We start from the raw sequence: 25,759 nt of genomic DNA, 5'->3' as shown, positions 1-25,759 counted from the left end.
CCCTTGTTGCCTTCAGTGTTGGGGCAGAGAAGCCAGTAACAGAAGCTTCTCCTCCTGCCCAAGCCTGTGCTTTAGCAATAGCAGAAGCTGAGTTCTGGGCTAATCTATGCCCATGACATCTTGTGCAGCTAGTCTGCCTCAGAGACTCAAAGTCCTGGAAAGCCTCAGACACATTTCCAACTTGAGGTTGGAGTAGGAAGGGTTTGCAGGGGGCTCACTGCCCTGTGACCTGCTCCTGAACCAGTGCCCCTGGACGAGAAGGGGTGCTTGCATTTTGGACAAAGGAGCCATCAACTGTTCCCCTATGGAATTGCTCCTCAGTCTGGACTATGAGAACACTTACCAGGGAACTCGGATTGTGTCCCCCTGAGGGTGGTCTAATTACCTCCCCGTGATCTCTGACATTGACAGATACACTCAGGCTCCCTTTTTGTTTCTTGCTTTTACTTCACCATATTAAATTGCTCAATTCACACTGAAGATGCTGCCGCTGCTTTGATCCCAGCATTATCCCTCCAAACATCCTGCCTGATTTAAAGGTAGCCAGTGATTATTCTTTGTCTCTCTGGCTCATTTCTCCGCAAGCACCATGGCCCCACCTTCTGACAAACAGAGCAAACAAACAATCCAGTACAAAGCCTGGCTCCCCTCAACTCACCTCAGCCATAAGCGCCAATTCTGTATCCTCCTTTGGACAGTTCATCATAAAAACCAGACATGGTTATTCTGACGAATCGCCACACCATTATTAAACCATAAATCATTCTTCCGCCACCCGAGCAAGCTGTGGGAAGGGACATAGACGAGTCAGAAGGAGCTGTACTTTCCTCTCACTGAGGAGTTAGCAGCCTTCACCCTGGGCCGACTTTCACACTGAATTAAGAGCATTTGGAAGGGTTATTTAAGCATCACACTGATGTGAGAGATCAAAGGCCTTTATGGCAGTTTAACAGATTTAGGAGGAAAAGCCAACATGCCCTCTCCAAGGAAAGCAGACAAGGAGAGAAATAATGGGACATGACAGCTCCTCCCAATGGGGCTCCAACAGCACCTCAGTAACTGGGGTCAGAAGGGCAAGCAGTGTAAAAGCTACCGCAGCCTTTCATTAAGGTCCATTGCGCTTGCTAAGTAATTTCCAGTGATAGCTGTACGGAGAGCCAAAGGTGTGATGTCCGTGAGCCGGGTGGACTCACTCAACCAGCTCATTCAGTGCAGGACAATGGGCCACTGAACAAAACCAGCATGTTTTTGCTGCATGGAATCTTTACAACACCTCTGAAATGAAAATGGTCCCTTTTCCCTTTGGAGAAGTGCAAGTCAGACTAGAATACCGCGAGAGGTTAATTCACCAAGCTAGTTTCAGAGCCTGGTAAGCTAAGTACAACACAAAAGCTTTACTTCCCCAATTTCATGGGCTGAGTCAGACCTAATGATGAGTATTTACATGAGCCACCTGACAGCATCTGCAAGATGTTGATGGTTTCTGTGCTACCTAACACATTAGTAAGTGGGGAAAATGCTGCAGCACCCCACAATCGCTGGCATGTCCCCAGCTGGCATTATGGTGGAACACTGGCACCTAAAAGCTCCCTTTCCTTTTAGCAACCATGGGAACTGTTGCAAAGGGTTCTAGGTTGTGTCTGAGAAGGCCCAGGCACAAAGTGGGCATGTGCTGATGGGAGCAAGAGGGCTGAGAATGCTTGCTCTAACGGAACTAGGAAGTGTAACTATATGGAATCTATAACCATTTTTTTTTCCCAACGTGCTACATTTTAATGGGGGGTGGGTAGAGGGGAGGGGAGAAAGATCACAACTAAACATTCTGATCTGACTACAATTTTGCAAATGTTCCTTTCCTTTATAAACTAAAAACAAAACCCAAACAAATAAAAAAAACTTCATTCTGTCTGCAGGACTGAAGATTTGGATTTGAATTGTGCCTCTCTGTAGCTATATTTAATGAACTCTCTCTCTCTCTCTCTCCTCCCTGGCATTCTCCATCCCTTTTTTCATCTGTACAAGCAGGAAGTCGTCCAGTTTCTCTGAATCCAGAATGCCTTCCCTGTATGCCACATGGACATTATCCACTGCCTCACTCTCTTCCCAGGGGAGCATCTCAGAGAGTGGCCCAAGGCAAAGCAGGCCTTTGAAGTCGGCCTTCATGCCCACAGCGCTGTCCTCACCACTGAGAAACTTAACTGTGCCAGCCATCTCAGGACAAACATCACTGAGACGAGGACGTGGCAGTACAAGGAAGAGTAAGTTCTGGCAAGAGGGTGCCTAGCAGGGAGGAGATGGGCCAGTGTGTGTATTCCCACATGGGCAAATGGTACTCGGAGCCTTTAATTGAGACACTCCAACTCAGGAATGAGGTAATATTGGTAATAAATAATATGCTACAGCTCCTAGAGCTGGCAGCTTTATAGACTTCATCCAGCTGGGATGGAAGCCTATGGGGACAATGTCTACACCCGTGTTTCTCAAAGTGGTCTGTGAAACCACTTTGAGAAACCTGCAGACTGGTTGCTCTGGTGTGTTTATTTACTGGCTCCACAGCCATGGGGCCTTACTTCTCCCATTGGCTCCAGTTCACCGTTTGCAGCCAAGGGGAGCTGTGGGAAGTGACAGCTCAGCCCACATCATTTCCCTTTGCCTGCAAATGCCGAACTGGAGCCAATAGGAGCTATGAGGCTCCGTGGCTGCAGAGCCAGTAAACAAACGCACCGGAGCAGCCAGTGAGCAGGTTTCTCAAGTGGTTTCATAGACCACGTTGAGAAACACTGGTCTACATACTAGGCACTACAGCAGCATAGTTATGATGCTGTAGCTATGCTGTTGTCAGCCTGTAGTATAGACACAGCCTGCAGTGATGGAAGGAGTTTTTCCCCTTGCTGTAGGAAGTCTGCCTCCCCGAGTGACAGTAGCTAGGTCAATGGAAACACTTTCCTGTCACCTGGCCGCATCTCCCCCCAGGGTTGGATCAGCAGAGCTCTGACAGTCCAGGGGATGGATATTTCAAATGCCTGAGGGCCATAGCTCTGTTCACCTAACTTGTAGGTGTAGACCAGAGCTTAGTCTTGTATAAAACCTGCAGGTGGATGGAATGCGGAAGGCAGGGGGAGGTCTGTCAGGAGAGATGATGTAATGGCCTGGTTAACATATACTGACTAGAACAGCACTGTCATTTCCCACTCCTTGACCCGCCTTATTAATTAACTGATCTCCATTGCTGCTTAAAGTGGGAGGAGGTGATGTTTGCAGGTGCTCTTAAATACAGAGGCCCTAGGGCTGGAGTAATGAGAGTTACAGAAGAATCAATTTGGCTCCTTGAAAATTTAAAGCTTTGATATTTCTAAGAGCTTCAACATGGCCTCTGATTTGGTAACTGATTAGAACTTCAGGTGAAATTCTGTGAAAAAGCTTAATCACATGGATATATTTGACAGCACTTGCACATCTCGCTACCAGATTTTTGGGTGCAAACAGGGTTAAATGTCACTTTCTTTGTCTGTGTATCTGTTTGACCCATGCCCTTGGCCCTAATCTTCCCTTATCACCTATATATTGGTCAATATATATATTAGATTGGTTATATAAGTATCTATTGGTTGATTATAGCCTTCTGCTCCAGAGGTGGCTCCATTTCAAGCCAGTGGATATATTAACATTTCTTCAAGATGAAAATGCTGTATAAGTGTAAGGTTTATTTATTGGTATAACTAATAGCTCACCTCTAATACCACCAAATCAGGTCTCATGGAAGCCTGCATGAGATGAGAAAGTATTATTTCACTAATTTTAAAGATGGGGAAATACGCAGAGGGTGAATAACATCATAGGGGAAGTTGATAGCAGACCTGGTAATCAAACTCCTGTTCTTAGTCCGGCTTTAATCACAAGACCATCCTTTCTCCCTCCTCCTGTTATACCCTGGTTCACCACATAAAAAGACCTTTTCTAGAGGCTTATGCAGAGCTCAGCATGCCACATTCTTTCCACTAAGTTGGCAAGGTTTCTTTCAGACAGCACTGACTGCCCTGGAATAAATCTCTAGCTACATTTGAGCAACTGAGTCATGTATTTTTCAATAGTTTCAGCTTGAACCGCTATTTAGAGTCACTGGCAGGGGGTGAGGTTCATTTGCAAACAACACAATCAACCTTTTTAGTTTCAAAATTGGATTTCTCTTACAAGTTGTTTTACCTTAATGGACTCATTCTCCTACAGTGGTTGTTTAAAATCAATCTTTCAAGCAGGAGGGAAATTGCAAAAGGAATAAAGCACGTGTGACCTAGAAAGTAAAATTTCAAACAGAATAGGCTGCAATGTGCAAACAACAGATGTCACACAGCAGAGAGGCCAGCTAGTAAGGGCTCAGTTATAGGGCTCATGCTTAGGATCAGTAGTTGACTAGCAAAAATAAAATAAAAAATATTTTTTTTTAAAAGAGCCCACATCTGTAAAGTCAATGAGAGTTAAGAATGCACACCATGTTGCTGAAATAACTTAGCACCAGGTAGGATCAGAGCCTTACGGTTCTACCCACCTATTTCAATTTGTCAGGGGGAGGGGCAGTAGAACTTTGTGGCAAATCAGCATGAAATGTGTCATTGCCTCACCTGTTCATGCAAGGATCTGACATGGAAATTCAATGTGGTTTTGATGTGTTAACATGGCTCAAAGCCTCAAATAGTCTTTAAGGATCCTGAGGCATACAGGCAGATCAAGGAAAGTCAAGCCTGTCCTAGTCATTGCCAGGCAGAACAATTAGGGACTTTTTTTATTTTTAAATTCCATGGATTGAGTTCTGCCAACATGAACTGACAAAGACGAGGGAAGTATAGCTCAATGATGAGAGCAGGGGATTCCCAACTCCATCACAGACTCATTGCATTGCCTAGTGCAAGTCACATTGTCTCTGTGCCTCTTTTCTTTACATTTGGAAAATGGATGACGATGGTGTTTCTCTATGGGTACGTCTACACTGCATGGCTATTTCAGGATAACAGAGGTATCCCGAAATAGCTACCCCAGGTCTACACAAGCTGCCTGTTATTTTGAAATAATGGGCATGCTATTTTGGCATCCCAGTAACCCTCATTCCACAAGAGTTAAGAGATGTCTCAAAATAGCACGTTATTTTGAAATTTGGCACTGTGTATCAAATTTCAAAATAAGCTATTCAAAATAGATTCAAAATAAGAAACGCAATTTATGTAGTGCAAATTGCATCTCTTATTTTGAGTTTAGGGTGCTGTGTAGATGTACCATAGTACTTAAATATTTGTCTTGCCCCAGCATGCTGCAATCCCAATCAGACTGAGGCTCCATTGTGTTAGGTGCTGTATAAATACAAAGGAGTCCTGGGAAATGAAGTCATTAAGCTCTGAGATTCTCAGATAAAAGGCCTGATCCATTACTTGCAAAGTCTGCTTAGGGCACCACTGTAGAATTGCAGGGAGCAGAAGGAGTCATATCTGCTTGTCGGTTGTTATTTATAGTAGGCCCCAAACATGCAGAGGCCACTGCAGAGCTGAAGGAATTCAGTCCAACCCAGCCTTGGACAGAGGATGGTCTCAGCAGCCTACATGAGATGGTGGAAGGGATGGACCACAAGAGTTTCTCTTTTCTGATTCTTCTTTTTATATTTTCATATTTGTCCTTTGGTGTCTATTTATTTATTTTCTTTTAACCTTCATCTCCTATTGAGTTTAAAATGATCTTCCTCCCCCAGATGGATCACTCCAGAGGCCCGTGCAGTCTGGAGCTCTCACTCAAGTTGTCGGCTCTCTCAGCCGGACTCCATCTCTCACAGTGCGGCCCCAGCAACTTCAGCTATACCAGCATGTCTCCTGTCAGCCACATGGCACCCCTGCCGGAGGTGGCACAGCAGACCCAGGAGCCAGGTCAAGTGCCTCCCATGATGCTTCATTGCTGCTTGTGCCCAGGGGAGCTGAAAGCAGACCTCCTTCTAGATGTAGCTCGGTGATCCTGGATGCCAAAGAAATCCCAGCAAAAAGTGAACCAGCTCCAAAGCCACCTCCATCAGCTCCTCCCTCCATCCTAGTGAAACCAGATACCTCCCGGAACAGCACTGAAAAGGTAGAGTTAGGATGAGTCACTGCAAGGTGTGTGGTGCACTTTTACCCTCCAACTCTGGAAAGTCTGGAAAATCCTGCTTGGACTGACCTTAGGCTTCCGCTCACTATTCACCATGGTTCAGGTCTCAAGAGGGCCTTACTTCAGGGAGTTCATACTCAGCCAGGATTCCCAATGGGATTGGCTGGGATTTATGCCTGAGTAAAGTTCTCAGGATTTTGCCTCCTCTCCCACAACCCAACCCCACCCCAAGTTTATTGTTAGAATGAAACCATTCAGAAGGCGCAGATACTGTGCAGTCTTGTCTGCAAAAGCCCCTGCTCCCTTATGGCCAAATCCTCACATCCTTACCTAGATCTTAACCCAGGCAAGAGCCTGTGAGGGTCTGAATGAGAAATGAGTAAGGAGCTTTGAATCTGGCTATTAGAACTCAGGCTTGTCCTGCCAGGATTTCTGAAACTCCTGGCTGGCTCCCTTTGCTTGCATGTAATTACTTCTCTAATAAGCAGAAATGGCTCTACTCAAGGAATGAAACCATCCTGATGACAACTTTCCCAGGAGGCTCCTGCACAGTAACAGTAAAAGACACTCAAGTCTCACAAAATGACACATTTTAACTGTCTTTACATTCACAGCTATGCTCTGCAATGTGAAATAAATAATATAACTCAGCTTCTGACAAAGTTTCACAAGTACAATATTTGGTGCTTTTGTTTATAAGAAATGCAACATTCATATTTTCTTAAATAGAGAAAAAAAGTAATGTCTGTCTAATTTGGCCCCCATTTAAAGCCTGATACCTTAGGTGACCACTTAGTCCACCAATATAGTCGGGCCAGCCCTGTTCTGCGGAAGTAACTCTTGACTCTGGTCTCATTTCAGCAAGTGAAAACAGTGAGATTCCAGAACTACAGCCCGCCTCCGTCCAAGCGGCACAGCTCACAGTCTTCGCCAAACCATCCAGGCGGCAAGACTGAGCAGGGAGTCGCCCCAGAGATGACCCAGTTAGAAGCAAATGCCCTGGGCCCCGACGTGCTAGCTCTCTATTCACACCGAATCAGCTCCAGCCCGATGCACTTAAGGAGGACCCTGCACCCAAAGACATCATCGCTGGACCTTTCTGCCCAGGCCGGGCAACTGACCTTCCCTACCAAAAAGAACTATAGCAGCTTTTCCGAGAACTGAAAGGTTTTTCCATTTAATTCCTTTCCAAATGGGGTTTTCTCCTCTGTGGTAAAACAAGCTCCTTACATGCCTCTCACCAACCTGTTAATCCCCTCCCCGCTTCTCTTTACAAGTGCTAGAGATACAGTCAGGAACTTAGCACATCCCAGTTCCATGGGGAGCAAGGCCTCCTTCAGACACTCATGATATCTGCAGCTGGCCTGCCAGTAACTTGGGGGGGGGGGTCTTTGAGAAATTGAGATGGGGTCAGCACCTGCCTCTAATTTTATGGTAGCATCTCATTTTCAGTGACCCACATCCTACAAGCCATATCTGTAGGATATGGCTACACATCAAATGCCAACAGCCCACACTGCCACCATGAGTAAATGCAAGCACCACAAACCAGCATGGAATGGGTTTGTGGACCCTGTGAACCAGTGTTCTCTGGTGTCCTCTGCTATCTTACAGCCAGAGTTCTGGAAGAGGGAAGACGTGTGTGTATATCAGAAATAGTTAAACCTTTTTTGGTCTCCTCTCTGCTGTGAAAGCCCATAGAGATCAAAACTCTGGTTCATTACCTTTCCCAGCTCTACAGGATAAATAAACCATAAATCAAATTCAGGCAGTTCCTGGATGAATTTTCAAGTCCCCCTTTGATGAGTTTTTGCTTCAGTTTTTTGAGCCTAAGAGGAAAAGTAATATTTTTCTGGGGAGATAACCTGCCCTGGATCACTATTGAGCTGCAGCTATTTATGACAGTCATGGAGTCCTTGCACTCATGTCATTTGGATCTTGCTTCTACTGGTTACTTGGTTTTTTTTCTGATTTGCGGACAGTACAGGCAGCACAGGACCTAGATGCCTGTGATTCAGCTATAACAGTGCTATTTCCCTTTTTTAAATATTGTGTTTTAAAAATCTGGGTCCATGTTAAAGTTCATGAAATATTTCTCTAAATATGATGGAGCATTGCACATCTCCATGACATATACTCTTCCTCCTCTCTCCCTATCCCCTATGTACCTTCAGCTGATCTTTCACTCTCACGCCTAGCTATGCGGCCACAGAAATGAAAAGCTGAACTGGAAGGTGTGTCTATCCTTCCTCTGTGACTGTTGTTTAGCAAATGGACACAGCTGGTTTCCATACTTGTGTGTACTTTTGTTTCTAGTGCCAGCACAAAGGCCATCCATTCCCTTTCCAGCTGGAGCATTAGATCCAACAACAACTGCTGCACTGATTCAAAGACCAATATTTAAAACACTATCAAATGTTACTACCAAAAAGTAACATTCTCAGCTGATTGCACAAAACCAGTCAAAGCTCTATAGGTCACTGTAAGCTTTCTCGGTCACTGGCACAGTCTCTTGGAGCCAACTGTTTGACCATAGCATCTTATTTTCAGTTTTGCATACAGAAATTAAAATACTAGAACTCCACAGTTATCCCTGTGCCACAACTGCTCAAAACTTACCAGTGGCAAAACTCAGACCCTCCCACTCCAAAAGCACAGCCACCTAGTGCCTTAAACTATTTGAAAATCTCCCTCAGCTGTTACAGAATAGATTATAGGACACAGAGTTACACAAGTGATTCCAACTAGCCAGATGGGGCAAGATCTTTTTGCCTGCCACAGAACCACAACAGGAATGGTGTGCATCTACCCCTACTAAGGATGTAAAATCCCATTTAATAGGTTAACCAGTTAAAGGTGATGTTTAATTGATTAATGGGGATGTCTGGGGGGCTGGAGCAGCCCCCAACCCACCCACTGCAGTCAGACAGGAGTATTTCCCCCTTCCACTAGTGACACACCTGGGCTTGTTGTGGACAGGGGCTGCTCTGGGGGCCAGAGTTCCTTCTATCCATGATGGGCCCCTTGGGGCTGTAGCAGGCCCCTACCTGTAATGGGCGCAGAGCCACTCCAGCCCCCACCAGTTAACCAGAACTGATAAGCATCACCTGTTAAGAGTGATGGTGACATCCCTAAACTCTACCCAATCTTTCTCATTCCATGTTGCTTAATCTGTACCCTCTGCCCCAGCCCAGTGCACCTGGTGGAACTAGAGACTCCTGGTGGCCAGAAGTGTCTGAGAGCCTCAGCCCTTTTATAGCCCGATAATCAGGATTCCTAGCTTTAGATGAAAACAGATATAACCCCTCGGAGATAAAAGTTTGGGATTATACAAACAAAAACAAAGAAGATAGAATTTGCCTAAAACTAAACACTTAAAATCAATAATACTAAATACAAATATTGGTCTGCAGAATTTTAGGGCAACAGACACCCTTAGGGACAGAGGGGTTGCCAGCTGAGAACTAGGGTGCACCTAGTCCTTTATACTGTCTAGGACTGCACCAGATGCTTCAAAAAATTGAGTAAGAAACACCATGGCAAGACAATCTGGCTCCCCTATCCCACCCACACAAGGTCTTATACTAAGCCCTATTAGCTGACATGCACTACCTAATGAGCAATTGCAATGTACCCTCAATTTGCACACACATTAAGGACAACACAAGGTGCAAATGAGCGGAAAATCAAGCTGTTTGGTTTGCTAAAAACTGTCACTCTGATGACTAAGGAACATTTTAGAGACACTGGGCTAAAGATTAATAACCCCTTGTAAAAAAAAATCTGCACTAAAAAGGACTAGATTTCACCAAATGCATCAGGATACAGAAATGTTTAACAGACATGGGTCAAGATCCTATGTTTTAGTAGTTCATACCTAAAAGTGGGCAGATTTGCCTGCTCATGTTTGACCGCAATTTATGATTTGCAGCATACTGATGAAAACCTAGGTGGCTTTCTGTGGCCACTCTGAAATCTGATGATGGACTAACAGATTTCAGCAGCTGATTCTTCACAAGACTCATCTAAAACAGCTATGGTGCGAGTGGAGAGGGGAGAGTGCTGAGTTGTCAAAGCTACCCAGGAGAATTAATTATGCAAAGAGAGTTACTGGAAAATGCTGCAGGTGTGGAAATATAGTAGAAAGTGGAACCTTGATTTCAAAACAGAGAGGAGGCTATGGGGGACTTTTGCCTCTGGAAAAAGCCCATTCATATGAACACATTAGAACCAAGCCTAGTGTGATAGTCTTAACTAGGCCATTTGTAGAGCCCAAAGTGTAGTTGCTCTGAACTGTACGTGGCCTGTGGGCCTGACAGCAGTGATCTAAAGCATTTACCTTAAAGTCACACCCCCCCTAACTGCTCACTTCCATTAAGCAGCAAAAAACTTCCTCCTTCCAGGCTGCAAGGGCTGGACATGCAAATGCTGAGGGGTACACCAGCCTGAGAAGATAAGATTTTCACAATATACAAAGGCAGCTATTCTTTCTAAATGAGAAGTTAAATTCCTGCTTCCTTGCCAGTGAGCCATTTCAGTTGTCCTCCAACGCACGAATTTCACTCAACATTTTCTCAAGTCCATCAGAGGAAGTAAAAAAAAGAGAGAGAGAGAGAAAGAGAGAGCTATGTTCTACAAAGATGGAGAGATTAGGCTCCTATGGCACTCAACAAGGAGACACTCCATTTAGACTAAAAAGCTTGTTACATCAGGAACTACTAGGATCAATAAAAACAACTTTAAAAAAAATATGTAGTACTGTGGCACCTTAGAGACTAACAAAAATCTATGTATAGTATCATGAGTTTTCGTGGGCAAAACCCACTTCTTCAGGTGAGATGATCTTGAGTGGAAAAAAGGGGAGACCTCAGAATAAGAAAAGAGAGAGGAAAGGTAAAAATACCTGTCAATTGTAGTCTTGGTGCTGAGGATAATTGAGTGAGCTGGAAATGTCCCATACTTAGCTTTCTATGTCAAGAAGGTGTTGAATGTGAGGAAAGCTGGTGTTATAATATGTTAACTAGTTCAAGTCTTTATTCAAACCAAGTGAGACGTGTCAAATTTGCATATGAAAGTCAATTCCTCACTCTCTCTCTGTAGTTGACTTGTGAAATTATTTTGTAGAAGAACGGCTACTTTTAAGTCCATTAATGAGAGCCCAGGTAGGTTAAAATCTTCCCCTACAGGTTTATGTGTGTGACCATTTCAAATATCCGATTTCTGTCCATTAATCTTTTGTTGTAGAGACTGTCCAGTTTGGCCAATATACAGAGGGGCATTGCAGGCACCGGCTGGCATATATCACATTAGAGGACGTGCAGTTGTATGAGCCTCGGATGTGGTGGCTTATGTGGTTAGGTCCTGTGATGGTGTCACTTGTATAGATGTTTGGACAGAGTTGGCTACGGGGTTCACTGCAAGGGTAGGTTCCTCGGTGAGTGTGTCTGAGGTTTGATGTGTGGCTGCTAGAAAGAATTTACTTCAGGTTAGGGGGATCAATGTATGTTGCTCATACACACTTATGCACTAGATGAACTGTATGATTCTATATGGAATATTACTGATGGCTGATACCTTTCATGGCATTTCAGCTAAAAAACCTCAGTCAGGCTTGAGACTGTCAATTCCAATTTTGCCTCAAGCATGATTCCTGACACCTCACATTCATCAACAGCAGAGCCTGATGTGATGGATTGGGAAGCCTAAGGCAGCGTCAATAAAGATCCTCTCTTATTACTGGCAATTAACCCCTGGCTTAGAAGGCTACATTGTTGTAACTTTACAACCTCAAAAAACTAAGGAGAGTCCATTAGTCATTAGTCATGTTGGAAACTCAACTGGTAGTTTAGAGCAATCTGCATGCAAAGAGAGATTTAAGGAAGAAGAACAGAAAGCAAGCAATACACTAATTCACTAGTGTCTTCAGACAGAGACATATGTTGAGGTAAAGTCACCTTGTAAGGTTAATCTGTAGCTGGGGCAGATTTTTTCCCAAGAGACTCCATTCAGGCAGAAAGGTTATGGGAATGATTAAGTATTAATAGTAGAAAACCATTCATTCTGGGGATACAAGAAGTTAGGTGCCCAGCTAGAAATCTGTGCACTTGGACTATGTCTAGACTGCAAGCCTCTTTTGAAAAAGAGTGTCTAGACTGCAAGCGGAACGTTTGAAAAAGCAAGCTGCTTTTTCGAAAGAAAGCAGCGAGTGAGTCTGGATGCTCTCTTTCTAAAAAGCCCTGTTGGCATTCAAGAACGCCTTTTTTCGAAAGAACACTTTTGAAAAAAGGCGTTCTTCCTCGTGAAATGAGGTTTACCGCCATCGAAAAAAAGCCGCGTTCTTTCAATTTAATTTCGAAAGAACGTGGTTGCAGTCTAGACGCAGGTGAAGTTTTTTCGAAAAAAGGCTACTTTTTTCGAAAAAAACCCTGAGTCTGGACACAGCCTTAAGGTAAAGCTAAATTCCTTTCTTCCTTTCCTAAGTCCTGCCCTCCATGCAAAGGCATGAAAATTGGTAGAATCAATTTTGTGGTGGCTTGATTTTCAGAGATGTGGAGCATCAGCAGCTCCCATGGATACCAGTTGTTCAATACCTCTCAAAATCAAACCATTACAACTAAAGTCCTTCCTCAAAACCATATTTACACTAGTCAGATCCAGACTGTATTAGAATCAGTTCAGGAGCTTCCCTTTTATGGGGGAAAAAAACCTCTCTCCACATATTGATGGCTCATAAGATACAGTGAGATGAATGAGGTTTTGTATCACTTGTGGACACATGAGTTTGCAAAGCCATACAACTATCCATTATATGATACTGAGTAGAGAATGATGCATTTTCACTCAAACAAGGGCCGCATATTTAACGTTATCAAAACACTTGTGAAATTGGACCTTGTTCCCATTGCATTGTGACAGTACTAGCAAAATCAGACTATCATAAAGGAGAGAGCATTTTGCTTACATACGCACACGTGCTTTGAGTCTTGAGCAGTGACAGAGAAAGAAAATACTGACAGAGAAATTGGCACTTTGGTAAAATAGCATGTAGTTATTTTGGGCCAGGAAATATCTCAGGCAGAGATTTGCACATGGTGTTTCAGTGCTTTGATGCCATGGTGATAGGTATCCTAAATATACCCAAGATATAGAGAGAGATACTGATGTGAGGAGATCAAAGTGGGGGTGGATGTATTTTAAAATGACAGCTCTAAAGACTGGTTCTGTTGTCTTTGTCCAACCCCTTCCAGCTACAAAATACACCCACCTTCCTGCTTAATACCCACCTCTGTATAGAATGTTATTGTGAACATGTTGCAAAATATATTATAAATCCTTAGCCACCTAGGCCTTCACAGTTGGGTCTTTGCTGCATACCTTGGCCTTTTGGAACATCAAAGGGTAAAGAGGCTGGAACTAAGGTTCTCCTACTCCAGAAGCCCAGGCTAGAAGAAAATCCCTGCTAAGGTTCAAGACAAAGCCATGGCTTTGGCAAGGGACAGCATCTTGTTGCACTGCCTCAGGAGAAGATCAGGAACCAAACTGTCCCAGGACTTGTTAGCACAGGGAAATTGATTGACAGCATAGCCCTAGCAGAATAGGCTCCTCTGCTGTAGCTGTTCTGGAATAACTCTGCAAGTCAATAAGGGTATGTCTACACTACCCTCCTAGTTCGAACTAGGAGGGTAATGTAGGCATACCGCACTTGCAAATGAAGCCCGGGATTTGAATTTCCCGGGCTTCATTTGCATAAACTGGGCGCTGCCATTTTTAAATGAGGAGTAACGGTGGAATGAGGAGTAACGGTAGTTCGGACTAGGAAGCCTAGTCCGAACTACCTAGTTCGTGCCACGTGTAGCCGCGCGGCACGGGGTTCGAACGAGCAGGGATTTAAAAATGGCGGCGCCCAGTTTATGGAAATGAAGCCCGGGAAATTCAAATCCCGGGCTTCATTTCAAGTGCGGTATGCCTACATTACCCCGCTAGTTCGAACTAGCGGGGTAGTGTAGACATACCCTAATATAGTCTGCAATACAAAACAAAAGTTACTTTTATTCTGAAATAGTGTCTCCACACTGGGAGTTGTTCCAGCAGAGTTATACTTTGGATTCGCTGGGTACAGATTTAAATGGGTTTTTATAGGTAGTGACATGCTAGTTATTTCTTATGTGCTGTTGTGAAGGTTTTGGAGGAAGGGGTTATATGGAGCTGGGCAAGTCTTCCTTCCCCCTACACCAAAGATCGACATCAGACCAGTTCCCTCATCCAACATTGCTGGATGGGGTATTGTGGCCTATCACTTCTGCCTTTTATTGTCACCTTTCTCTCCCCACAGGATGTACAAGAAGTCTCTGTAGCACTCAGGGTCTTGCACATCAAAATAGCAAGACCAAAACTTACAGCCTTGCTAAAACCATTGCCTTCCAATTTCGTCACAGATTTGCAGAAAAAAATACAAGGTATAAAGAAAAAAAATGTTAGCAACATCAGAATATCTTTCCAGATGCACTGCAGCATCATGGGTTTGGATAATGAAAATATATTGCTATCTACCAAGTTGAACGTAAAAGAGCAGGCTGATCACACAGATCCTCCTACCACCAACAGTGTTTTGATTATCTGAAGTGTCTGGAAAGGAGCCTTGGGATAGTGCATAAAGTAGTGCAATGGGAATAGGGGGACCATTAATGAACCTCTCTCAAGTTTGTGAATGGGGCTTCTCTTCCGCTCTCTGTATCAGCTCATTTTATATGATTAGTTAGTGAATTAGAATTCAGATCAGATCGTTCATCAGCCCTGTTCTAATTGCCTGCCTAGCAGCTCAAGGCCCTAGAAGTCCTTCAATACGTAACCTAACCCCTTGAGTTTGAACTGCAGTCATGTTTCCTGATGAGAAAAGAAAAGAGAAGTGGGAGCAAAGGCGAGGACCAGAACATTTTAAACAATAGCTTGCACAAGTTTCTCTTGAAAAGTACAACTGTGCCCTGAGCCAGGAGATAGTTGTTGCCTCTCTGGTGAGGCTGAGTGCAATCAGCCTTCTAATTCTGGTAGGAGAATTTACCAACCCAAGCCCCAAATTCTGCTCTCTCCCCTGTCACCACAAGGACAATAACAGTGATCATGAAAATAATCAAAAAGAGGGGCATACACAAAGGACGGCAAGCAAAGGCACAGACCCTCTTCCTCTTCTGGCCCCAGGGCAGTGGCAGGAGCTGACATCTCCTCCAACCCCAGGACTGTGGCAGAAGTACAAAATATGCCCCTCCAAAACCAGCAACATTTAAATTCCTGCACATGCCTTCTGATCAAAAACATGACCTGCCCCAAATAGAATTTTGCAAGGCTAGTTTAGATGCAACCCCTTCCTTGACTCTGTTGCTGTCATGGCCCTTCTAGTATGAGCTTGACAGTTGCACTTGTGATGGGAGGGGGCTGCAGAAGGATAGTATCTGTCCCATGATGGGGATACCTAATGGAGAGTTTTAATCACTTGATAAAATGGATGGGTTGAGATTATAAATGAATTACACTCCAGGAGGATGACCAGTCACATTGGGTATGTCTACACTACCCTCCTAATTCGAACTAGGAGGGTAATGTAGGCATACCGCACTTGCAAATGAAGCCCGGGATTTGAATTTCCTGGCCTTCATTTGCATGAAGCCGGACGGCGCCATTTTTAAATGCCGGCAGTTCGAACCCCGTGCCGCGCGGCTACACGTGGCACGGAGTAGCTAGTTCAGATTAGGCCATTCTAAGGCCACATCTTGACTGCAGCACTTTTCTGGGATACCGTATCCTGGAAAAGCAATGCCGCATCCAAGGAGCGCATCTGTTTTTCCAAAAAAATTTTTGGAAAAGCGGATGTGTTCTTTTGCCATCCCTGTAAACCTTACTGTACGAGGAAGAAGGGATGGCTCAAAATTTTGGGAAAGCCTCTTTTGAAAGAAAAGTGGAAAAAGATACACAAATTGTGGTTTTTCCGACTTCTCTTTGTAGTCTAGACATAACCTAAGTTATTCCTCCTGGGGCTCTAAATCGAGATAGCATGACTACATTAGGGAAGCCTGCCTCAGATTAATTTTGAGGCTTCCCTGCAGCGTAGCCATGTTATTTCGAAATAAGCTATTTCAGAATAACTATTCAGAATAACTATTCTGGAATAGTTTATTCTGAAATAACTGTGCAATGTCGACATAGGCTAATCACAAATCTTGTGATTAACTAGTTAAAGCTGAGAATAATGTATACAATACCAAACCCTGGTCTCGCCCTCTCATGCTTGGTTCCTCCTTTCTGGCTACGTCTAGACTGCAAGCTTCTTTTGAAAGGAGCTTTTCCAGAAGAGATCTTTCGGAAAAGCTTATTTTGAAAGAAAGCGTCCACACAGCAAAAGCGCAACGAAAAAGCAATGTGCTTTTTCGAAAGATGGTGTCCACATTGATCTCGCATTTAAGTTGTGATTAGTCTGCATGAGTGGCCACCAGGGCACCAGTGTTTTTCCTGGAGGCCTCTTGTTTCAAAAGAACTCCCTCTTCTGCATCCACGCATGCCTTTTTCCGGAAAAGCTTTTTCGGAAAAAGGGCTTCTTCCTCGTAGAATGAGGTTTACCGCCATCGGAAAAATCCCTCGGTTCTTTCAACTTTCTGTTCAAAGAACTCAATGGCAGTGTGGATGCAAGTATTGTTTTTCAGAATAACGACCGTTTTTCTGGAATAACGCTGCAGTGTAGATGCACCCTCAGACACAACCCAGGCGACTTGATTCTGGAGAGACAGGCTAGCATTTAGGAAAACAATGTATGGAAGAAATACTGTCAGATGTTAAGAAGAATTAGATTGTGACTAGTGACTAATTTCTGTAGTAGGTAGAGCTGTGTTGTAAATATAGGGGGACATTAAGAAACATTTGTTGGATATCTATCTCCAAGAGTCCTCAGAGAAAAGCCTAGAAGAATCTTCTGTTTGCATCAAAGTTCACAAACAAGTGAACAAGCAACAAAGTTCACAAACATTCCTCATCATTTAGCATGATTTATACACAGCTGTGATAGCGGCTAACATGGTGCTGCTAGACTATTCATTGTTTTTTAAGTTTTTCCAGTTACAGACTAAGTCGGCTACCCCTCTGAAGCTTATGGGCATACTAGTCCATTTACATATCATGACCAAATGACAAGTAACGCACCCTTCTTCTCTGGCTCCAAATATCTCACCTTGCATTATCAAGGTCTTTTTCTGAAGCTAGCATTAGGAAGACCAATTTGCTTTAATGCATTTAGACATCAAATCCACTCTGTATTTTTAGTCACAAGGTATTTAAATAGGTCACTTGCTTCCCAGTGATTCATGTCCTGCCCTGATCCCATTTAAATTTTTCATAAACTAACCAAAAAAAATGCTAAAACACTAACAAGTCTGACCTAAATCCACAAAATCCTGGTTAAAGGCTTAAAATCTGGGAGGATAGATAGCCCAGAGGCATAGCAAAGGGGGGCTAGGGAGGGGCAGTTGCCCCCAGGTGCCATGCTAGGGGGGCACCAGCCTGCAGAGGGAGTGAAGTGCACAGCCTATGCTGACTATATGCCCCATAAAATCCAGGATATTTGCAAACTTTAATCTCATTTCCCGGTGCCCCCATAAACACTGAAAATGTCCCAGAAACAGCTGCTGCATGCTGCTGTTTCCTTTCCCGTCCGGGGGGTAGGGGCCAGGCAGGGAGCTCACCTGGGCTGGGGGGGGGGAGGTGCAGAGTGCGGAGCTCAGCTGGGCTGTGGGAGAGGGGAGGTGCCAGGAGCCCGGGGCTGGACTCAACAGAGGGACAGGAAATCAGTACTGGGCTCAGCAGATTTGCAGGGCTTGGGGGGAGGTGCAGGGATACAGGGCTCAGCTGTGCTGCGAGGGGGTGCAGGGAATTGGTGCTGCACTCCATTGGATTGTGGGGGATGGTTTGGGGGAGTCGCAGGGAACCAGCGGGGGGAGGGGCAGCTCAGCTAGGTTGCAGGGGATGGATGTGCAAAGAAGCCTAGTGGGGAGGGCGGCACCAGCAGCCCTGAAATTACCTTTGTTAGTCCAAAAAATCCCTCATCTGAGACCAGTCAGATCCAGACGGTGCCAGACCAGAGAGGTCCAACTCCTACCCAAGTCCCCTCCTTGCATCCTCCCTCTTAGCCAGACACCCTACCCCCAATCTGCTCCTGCTCCCTGCGCCTGGCCAGACACCCTATACCCAGCCTGCTCCTGCACCCTATATCCCACCCAGCCCTCGCAACCTCTCCCCTTTTGCCCCCCACCTCCCTCCCAGATCCTGCACCCAATCTCTATCCCATTCATTGGCAGCCCTTTCACACATCCTGAACCCCTTATTTTTGTCCCCACTTTAGAACCTAGGGTGGTCCATAAAATTCTTCAGAAAAGCAAATCTAGCCTATTGGAAGTCCTGAACCTCAGTCCTCCCTGACCCTTCCCCTTGCCCTTGGGACTGGAATTCCAGAGGAGTGAGATGTCTCCGTTGTGGACCACCTGAGTGAGGGTTGGGGTTTTAGGAGTTACTTGTGCGGTCCCTATCTGATTTTTCTGTGGGTCAGTGGCCCCTGACCCAAAAAAGGTTGCCTACCCCTGCCATAAGTAAAGAAAACATTAAAATCTTTTGTATTGGACATAAATTAATATTTTACTTTATTTAAAATGAAATTTGATAAATTAACATGAGAACGTTAAAATGTTTAATCTGATTAATAATTGAAATTAAATCATTCTCCCTAGTTCCAGGACTAGCAAAATGGCTTGGGCATAATTGTGTAATTAAAGGTGGGTTTCCATTAGCAACTGGTGGTTCACGGAAAGGTTTACATTGAGACACATGGTCCACGAGCCAAAAAGTTTGAGAACCACTGCTGTAGAATAGTGATAGAGATGTAGCCGTGTTAGTCTGGTGTAGCTGAAACAAAATACAGGACTATGTAGCACTTTAAAGACTAACAAGATGGTTTATTAGATGATGAGCTTTCGTGGGCCAGACCCACTTCCTCAGATCAAATAATGGAAGAAAATAGTCACAACCATATATACCAAAGGATACAATTTTAAAAAAATGAACACACATGAAAAGGACAAATTACATTACAGAACAGAAGAGGGATGTGGGGGGGGGGGGGGAAGGAAGGTGAATGCCAGTGAGTTAATGATATTAGAGGTGGGGAAGGGGAAATGTCTGTGAGTTAATAGTATTAGAGGTGATAATTGGGGAAGCTATCTTTAGAAACCATCTACTACAAGACAGACCCAAGAAAACCAACAATAGAACACCACTTGTCATCACCTACAGCTCCCAACTTATACCTGTCCAACACATTATCAATAGATTACAGCCTATACTGGAATAGGACACTAAACTCCAAGAAGCTCTGGGAGACAGACCCATAGTCTCCTATAGACAACCACCTAACCTCAAGATGATTCTTACCAACAACCACAGGACATACCACACTAATACCAACCCTGGTACTTTCCCTTGCAACAAACCCCGCTGCCAGCTTTGTCCACATATTCACTCTGCTGACACCATTATTGGGCCTAACCAAGTGAGTTATAAGATCAAGAATACATATTCCTGCGCCTCCAGAAATATAATCTATGCTATCATGTGCCGAAAGTGTCCGTCTGCTATGTACATTGGACAAACGTCTCAGACACTTCGCCAAAGAATCAATGCCCACAAAACAGACATTAGACAGGATCACAAAGAAAAAACAGTTGCTTGTCATTTCAACCAGAAAGGACACTGTCTGAATGACCTGCTAACCTGCATCCTACTTCAGAAGACATTCAAATCTGCACTTGAAAGGGAATCCTCTGAACTGGCATTCATGCTAAAATTCGACACTCTCCGCAGGGGAATTAACAAAGACTCCAACTATCTTACCCATTACAAAGATAGCTTCCCCAATTATCACCTCTAATACTATTAACTCACAGACATTTCCCCTTCCCCACCTCTAATATCATTAACTCACTGGCATTCACCTTCCTTCCCCCCCCCCCTTACATCCCCCTTCTGTTCTGTAATGTGATTTGTCCTTTTCATATGTGTTCATTTTTTTAATTGTATCCTTTGGTATATATGGTTGTGACTATTTTCTTCCACTATTTGATCTGAGGAAGTGGGTCTGGCCCACAAAAGCTCATAATCTAATAAACCATCTTGTTAGTCTTTAAAGTGCTACATAGCACTGCTGTAGAGGCACCCCTGGCCTCTCTCCCCGAGAGATTGCTGCAGGTTCCCTGCTCCTCCACAAGAGCCCATAGAGAGATCAGGTCTGTTGCCACGGCAGTGAAATTACCATGTTGTTCTAGTGTGGATGATGGACAGACTCTTTATGAGTCTTCCTCATCCAAGCAATCGATTTAAACAGCATGGTAAGATGCCACGTGAAAACACTTGGTGCATCCACAGAGAGGCAGGATGTATGGTCTCTCTCCAGAGCGAGTTGTCATGATTCGTGTCTCTGGGTGAACAAGACCCTTTGTGAGCTCTGTGAAGAGGTGAGATGTTTTAACTTCCAGTTTTGAGGGATTTGTTCTTCTATCTTTGGGGTGCCACGTTGCTTTGACCTTAATGGAGTTAGCTGTGACGATGCATTTCTGAGTTATTCTGACACAAAGTGAAACCTGTGCTGACGACCCCACATTCAGTGAAAGAAAGCGCTGCTGTCAGAAAAAGTAAATTCAAAATTTCTCCAATTTTCTTCAAAAATCACCTCTACCAGGCAGTGGAGCTTTTACTGATTGGTCCCTTATATGTTTGAAGGATGACTAAATGTTATCTGGGTCTTTTTGTGTCATATCAACAGATTGTTTTGGGCTCAATCCTAGCTTAAAATTTAAATTGTATCAGGCCCTTTGTAAGCAGGTTGGGAAGTGGTCTCATTTGGCAATCAGTATTTGGTATTATTACACAATAGAGGCATTGCCATCATGGTATTGACATATACATTTTTTAGTACCTTTACATACAAAATAGCCAAGCCCCATTGACCTCCATGGGCAATGTACCTTGTAAGGAGTGACGGGGATACAATGAAATTTAAACAAATATATTGCAATGGTAGAAAAAAAATGGTGTGTCTGAAAACTGTAGGTGCTGGGGGTACTTATTTTTTTTAAAAAGCAGTACTTTTTTTTTTTAAGGGATACTTTATTTTCAAAAAAGGTTGAGAAACACTGCTCTAAACCATTCCTTTTGGCCTCCCTGTTTCCTTTCTCCTTTGACGACTTGGGCAGGTAGCAGGTTTGGTAAAAATATATCAGACATGTGCACACAGTGCCTGCTCTACCTCAGCTGGGCTGTGTCTATACTACATGCCTCTGTCGGCAGAGGCATGTAGATTAGACACATAGGCAAAGGCAAATGAAGCCGCGATTTAAATGATCGCGGCTTCATTTACATTTACATGGCTGCCGCGCTGAGCCGACAAACAGCTAATCAGCTGTTTGTCAGCTCGCGCGCAAGTCTGGACGCTCCCCTGCCGACATCAAAGCCCTTTGTCGGCAGCCCCGTTATTCCTCATGGAATGAGGTTTACCGGGGCTGCCAACAAAGGGCTTTGATGTCGACAGGGGGAACGTCCAGACTAGTGCGAGAGCCGACAAACAGCTGATCAGTTGTTTGTCAGCTTAGCGCGGCAGCCATGTAAATGTAAATGAAGCCGCGATCATTTAAATCGCGGCTTCAGTTGCCTTTGCCAAAACAACAAACCTACATGGCTCCGTCGACGGAGCCATGTAGTCTAGACGTACCTCTGGTGCTGGATAATCATGGCCTCAATTCTAAAGGAGTTGGCATTACTGAGGTGTTAGATCCCCCCACATTTTGTTGCGGATTTTCCAAAGAAAATGCTGGTGTTTTCTATAGGTCACCGACATCTCCCAGTCCTAGCAGAGACAGGGATATACATGGCTTTCTCAACTAAAAGTCGTATACGTGTTTAGACGTTCTGATTGTGAATACCTGGCGAGGCAGTCTGCCAAAGGCAAGACTGGCCTTGAATCTTGATATCTATGGCTTCAGTTGAATGACTTGTGTGAAAATTGGAAGAGCAGCTCAGAGAGACCTCTCTCCTTTATTTAAGGATAGAATCTCATGGCAGCCTGAAGGAAAAAGTCCTTGTGGCAGACAGAAAGCCACGCTTGCAGTAGAACCTCAGCCTTAGTCTACTCATTGCTTCAAGTGCCTTCAGGAAAGCGAGGGTGATTCTTGTGTTGTGTGTTAGTTTTATTTAAAAGTTTTTCTGAGTGTTATTTTAACAGGCAAATTAATCTCTTGCATGCACTGACGTAGCAAAGGAGGTGTGGGGGAGTAATTGCCCCTCTGCTCCCCCTATCATCCCTCAGCTTGCCTGCTCCTCTTCCATGCACCACTGCCTGCTGAAGCCTCTTCCCCACCTCTACGTGCCAAGCCCCACCCTCCTCCATTTTCAACAGCGTGATAGTGACTGCCCCAAACTGGAGAGGGCAGGAGAAGATGCGTTACAAGCTCCCCCACTCCTCCCAGGGTTGGGCTCAGCCGTGCGCCAGATCTGGGGCCCTGTTGCATGGCAGCGGGGGGGGGGCAGAGAGGGGTTCAAATTTTGCTTTTGCCCCTGGGCGCATAACACCCTCACTACATCTCTGAGATAGCCCTTAGGTTACATTGCCATATGATAAATAACTAGTAGAAAGAAGCATAATGCAAAATAAGACTCATGTCGGCCTATGTTTTTCAATCTTACCTCTGAATTTTCCTTGCTTTGAGTAGTTACTTCAACATGGGGCTCTGTAGTTTATGATCTTTTTAGTTTGTTAGCTTTGAAGTAAGTATTTTTAGATGCAAAACCCAACAAATATATAGAGTTGAAGGATGTGAAGCAGAGTGAGTATGAGGAGGCCAAATTAACACCACATGCCTATGTTACTACTACTACATGCGATGTTACTACAGGCAAATGTGTCATTGTTGTGCTATAGATACCAAGCCAGCTTCTTGGATTCACTGTGGCCCCTTTACTCTTACAGGATGGCACAAAGGGACTGCAAACTACTGAAACAACCACTCCTGCCCTGGAAATACCCCCAATATAAGGAAGGTGTTCTGATACTACAAGGATACACTTCCTCTCCACATAGCTCCCATGTGTGAAGGTGCAAGGGATGTGTCCACAGCATACTGCCCTCCAGCAATTCTCAGTGATGAAACCATCTACAGCAGTTCCCACATGGAAAGCCGTTGTAAATTACAGAAGCCAATGGGCTGCTCAGTGCCCAGAATTTTGGGAACATGATCGTGGTTTTATGCTCCCATCTTTCTCCTTAACGTGTGCCTAATGCAGGAAAGCAGTAATGCAGGATTTGGCCCATAAATAAGTGATTTTGTCTGTATATTTATAATATGTATCTATTTAGTAAATAGAGTCCTTACAATTTGTGTACATAAATATTTAAATGTAATAAAATCCATGCAAAGTGGGTTTTTCTTCATACGCATTGGCTTTTTAAGATATTTGTTTTGTATCAATATCTCAGCTCTTTAAAAAAGTAACATTTCAGAACTCCCAAAGTGGTCCATGCTTAGTCCTGATCATGCTCAGATAAGCAAACAAGAGTTTAGCCGTAAGCTTCAGTGAAAACCTACCCACGTCATTTACTCTGAATTTCACTTTGAAGATGAGACTGGGTTTTTGTCTGGCTAGCTTTTAAATTTTACTGACAGCAGAAACCACTGTTTGGTGTGGCTCCTGATAACCATAAAATGGTAAAACTTGTTAAAAATATAAACATGGAAAAATAGGTCTATCTAGACCAAGTTTCAACCAAAAAAAAATCATATATTTGAAAGTGAAAGGAACCATTATATCATCTCATCTGACCTCCTATTACCAAAGGTCAGAGAATTTCACTCAGTTGTTCCTGTATTGAACAGAATTGCCATTACAATGCAATGTTGCAGCCATATTGTTCTAAAGGAATAGAATAGAAACAATTTTGTTTTTGTTTTTTTTAATAGAAATAGTAGAATATATTTTCTTCTCTCATTTTGTGATGGGGTGGGAGGGCTTTAGGGAGGTGGACAGAATGTATGATTTTGGTCTGTTCTTTAAAAATAACTGTTGTATAAGTTCAGTGATGTGTTCATTTTTAAACGTTTTTTTGATTTATCTCACTTTCCTCAAGAGGAAGTGAAAAGTTGACAAACAAAATGTATTTTCATCTTTTGTTTTGTATTAACCACTTAGATGACATCAGTTGAAAGGCTATGGTTTTGGAATGCTCTAAGTTACTACAAATTTACTTGTTTAAGTTTATAATTCTAATGTTTAGGTTTGTTGTTTGTAGACCAATAAAGAGTTACTTTGTATTGAATGGACTACTGCATCTTATACACTGGAAATGTAATTGACAGACTGGGTTTCAGAATGAGTACACTGCAAAAAAAAAATGGCTCATTTAGGGTCTGTCTACACAGCAGCATTATTTCGGAATAACTGATATTCTGAAATAACATAGTGCGCGTCTACACTACAAATCTTTATTTCGAAATAATGTTGAGTTGGAGGACTCCTTACTCCAACTCGTGGTAACCCTCATTTCATGAGGAGTAAGGAAACTTGAAGGAACTTCGACTTCCTGCTGTGTAGATTGCGCCAAAAGCCAAGTTAAGCTATTTCGACTTGAGCTACGCAATTGACATAGTTCAAGTTGCATATCTTATTCCAACTTTACCCCTGGTGTGTAACCGTTCCCTAACATAGTGGAGGTCAGCAGATGGAGAGTATAGATATTGGTCACATTTTCAATTCCAAATATGTATATGATTCCATTCTATAGAAGACTGTGTTGCCATGAAATCTGTTTTTGCATGAAACAATAAAACAATGTTTATTTTCCTTTATTTGAACTGAATTCTATGTCTAGTCTTTCCAGTTGCCTTCATGAAAGGAATTACTTTGTACAGGGGAATTACTTTTGTACAAGTGAATTCCTTTTTCAGGGGACTTCGCAAAGGTACTCCAAGTTTGGCCATCTTTTTCCAAGCTACTTAGGAACTGTGGTTTCAGTTTGGGACTCTAGTTAGGAGCACTATGACTGTCTCCCTCAGCCCAATGCCATTTTGGCACCTGCTTAGAAGTATATCCATCTCTATTCTTTGCCTCTAGCCAAACTGCAATAATCGGCAAAGGATTATATTCATATCCTTAGTACTACCAGGCTATGTCTACTCTACCTCCAGTATCCCAGAAAAACTCTGCTGTGTCCAGGGAACGCATCTGCTCTTCCGACATTTTTTGCAGAAGAGCAGATGCGCTCTTTCTGAAGCCCTGTAAACCTCGTTTCATGAGGAAGAAGGGCTCTTCTGAAAGAGGAGGTTTTTCCGAAATTTGGCCCAGTGTAGACAGGCCAAATTTCGGAAAAGCCTCTTCCAAAAAAAAATCGGAAAAAGGTGTGTAGTGTACACATAGCCCCAGAGAGTTTTCCTCCAAGGATCTCAAAGTGCTTTTCAAAGGAGGCTGAGTGTTATGAGTCTCATGTTTAGGAAATCGAGTTAGAGGAATTAAGTTACCGCCTGGGTGTCACATGTGAGTTGCTGGAGAAAAAATCCATTTCTTTTTA

At 43.7% G+C, this 25,759-nt stretch overlaps 1 protein-coding gene across 4 annotated transcripts in view; it reads left to right on the top strand.

The window, feature by feature from the left end:
* SH3RF2 (SH3 domain containing ring finger 2) overlaps nt 1-25,040 on the top strand; it is a 117,931-nt gene extending 92,891 nt beyond the window's left edge. For all 4 annotated transcript variants that reach the window (XM_014576271.3, XM_075900303.1, XM_075900304.1 and 1 more), the window contains 4 exons: nt 2,026-2,258; nt 5,735-6,102; nt 6,982-7,287; nt 23,168-25,040. In XM_014576271.3, the coding sequence (XP_014431757.2) occupies nt 2,026-2,258; nt 5,735-6,102; nt 6,982-7,284 (904 nt within the window). In that variant the 3' untranslated portion in view covers nt 7,285-7,287; nt 23,168-25,040. The remainder of the gene's footprint in view (nt 1-2,025; nt 2,259-5,734; nt 6,103-6,981; nt 7,288-23,167) is intronic.
* The last annotated feature ends 719 nt before the right edge of the window (nt 25,041-25,759 follow it).

The sequence above is a fragment of the Pelodiscus sinensis genome, chromosome 17 (assembly GCF_049634645.1).
Source record: "Pelodiscus sinensis isolate JC-2024 chromosome 17, ASM4963464v1, whole genome shotgun sequence".
NCBI classification, from domain to species: Eukaryota; Metazoa; Chordata; order Testudines; family Trionychidae; genus Pelodiscus; species Pelodiscus sinensis.
The sequence above is the reverse complement of the archived record's forward strand: the minus strand, read 5'-3'. Positions and strand labels throughout refer to the sequence as shown.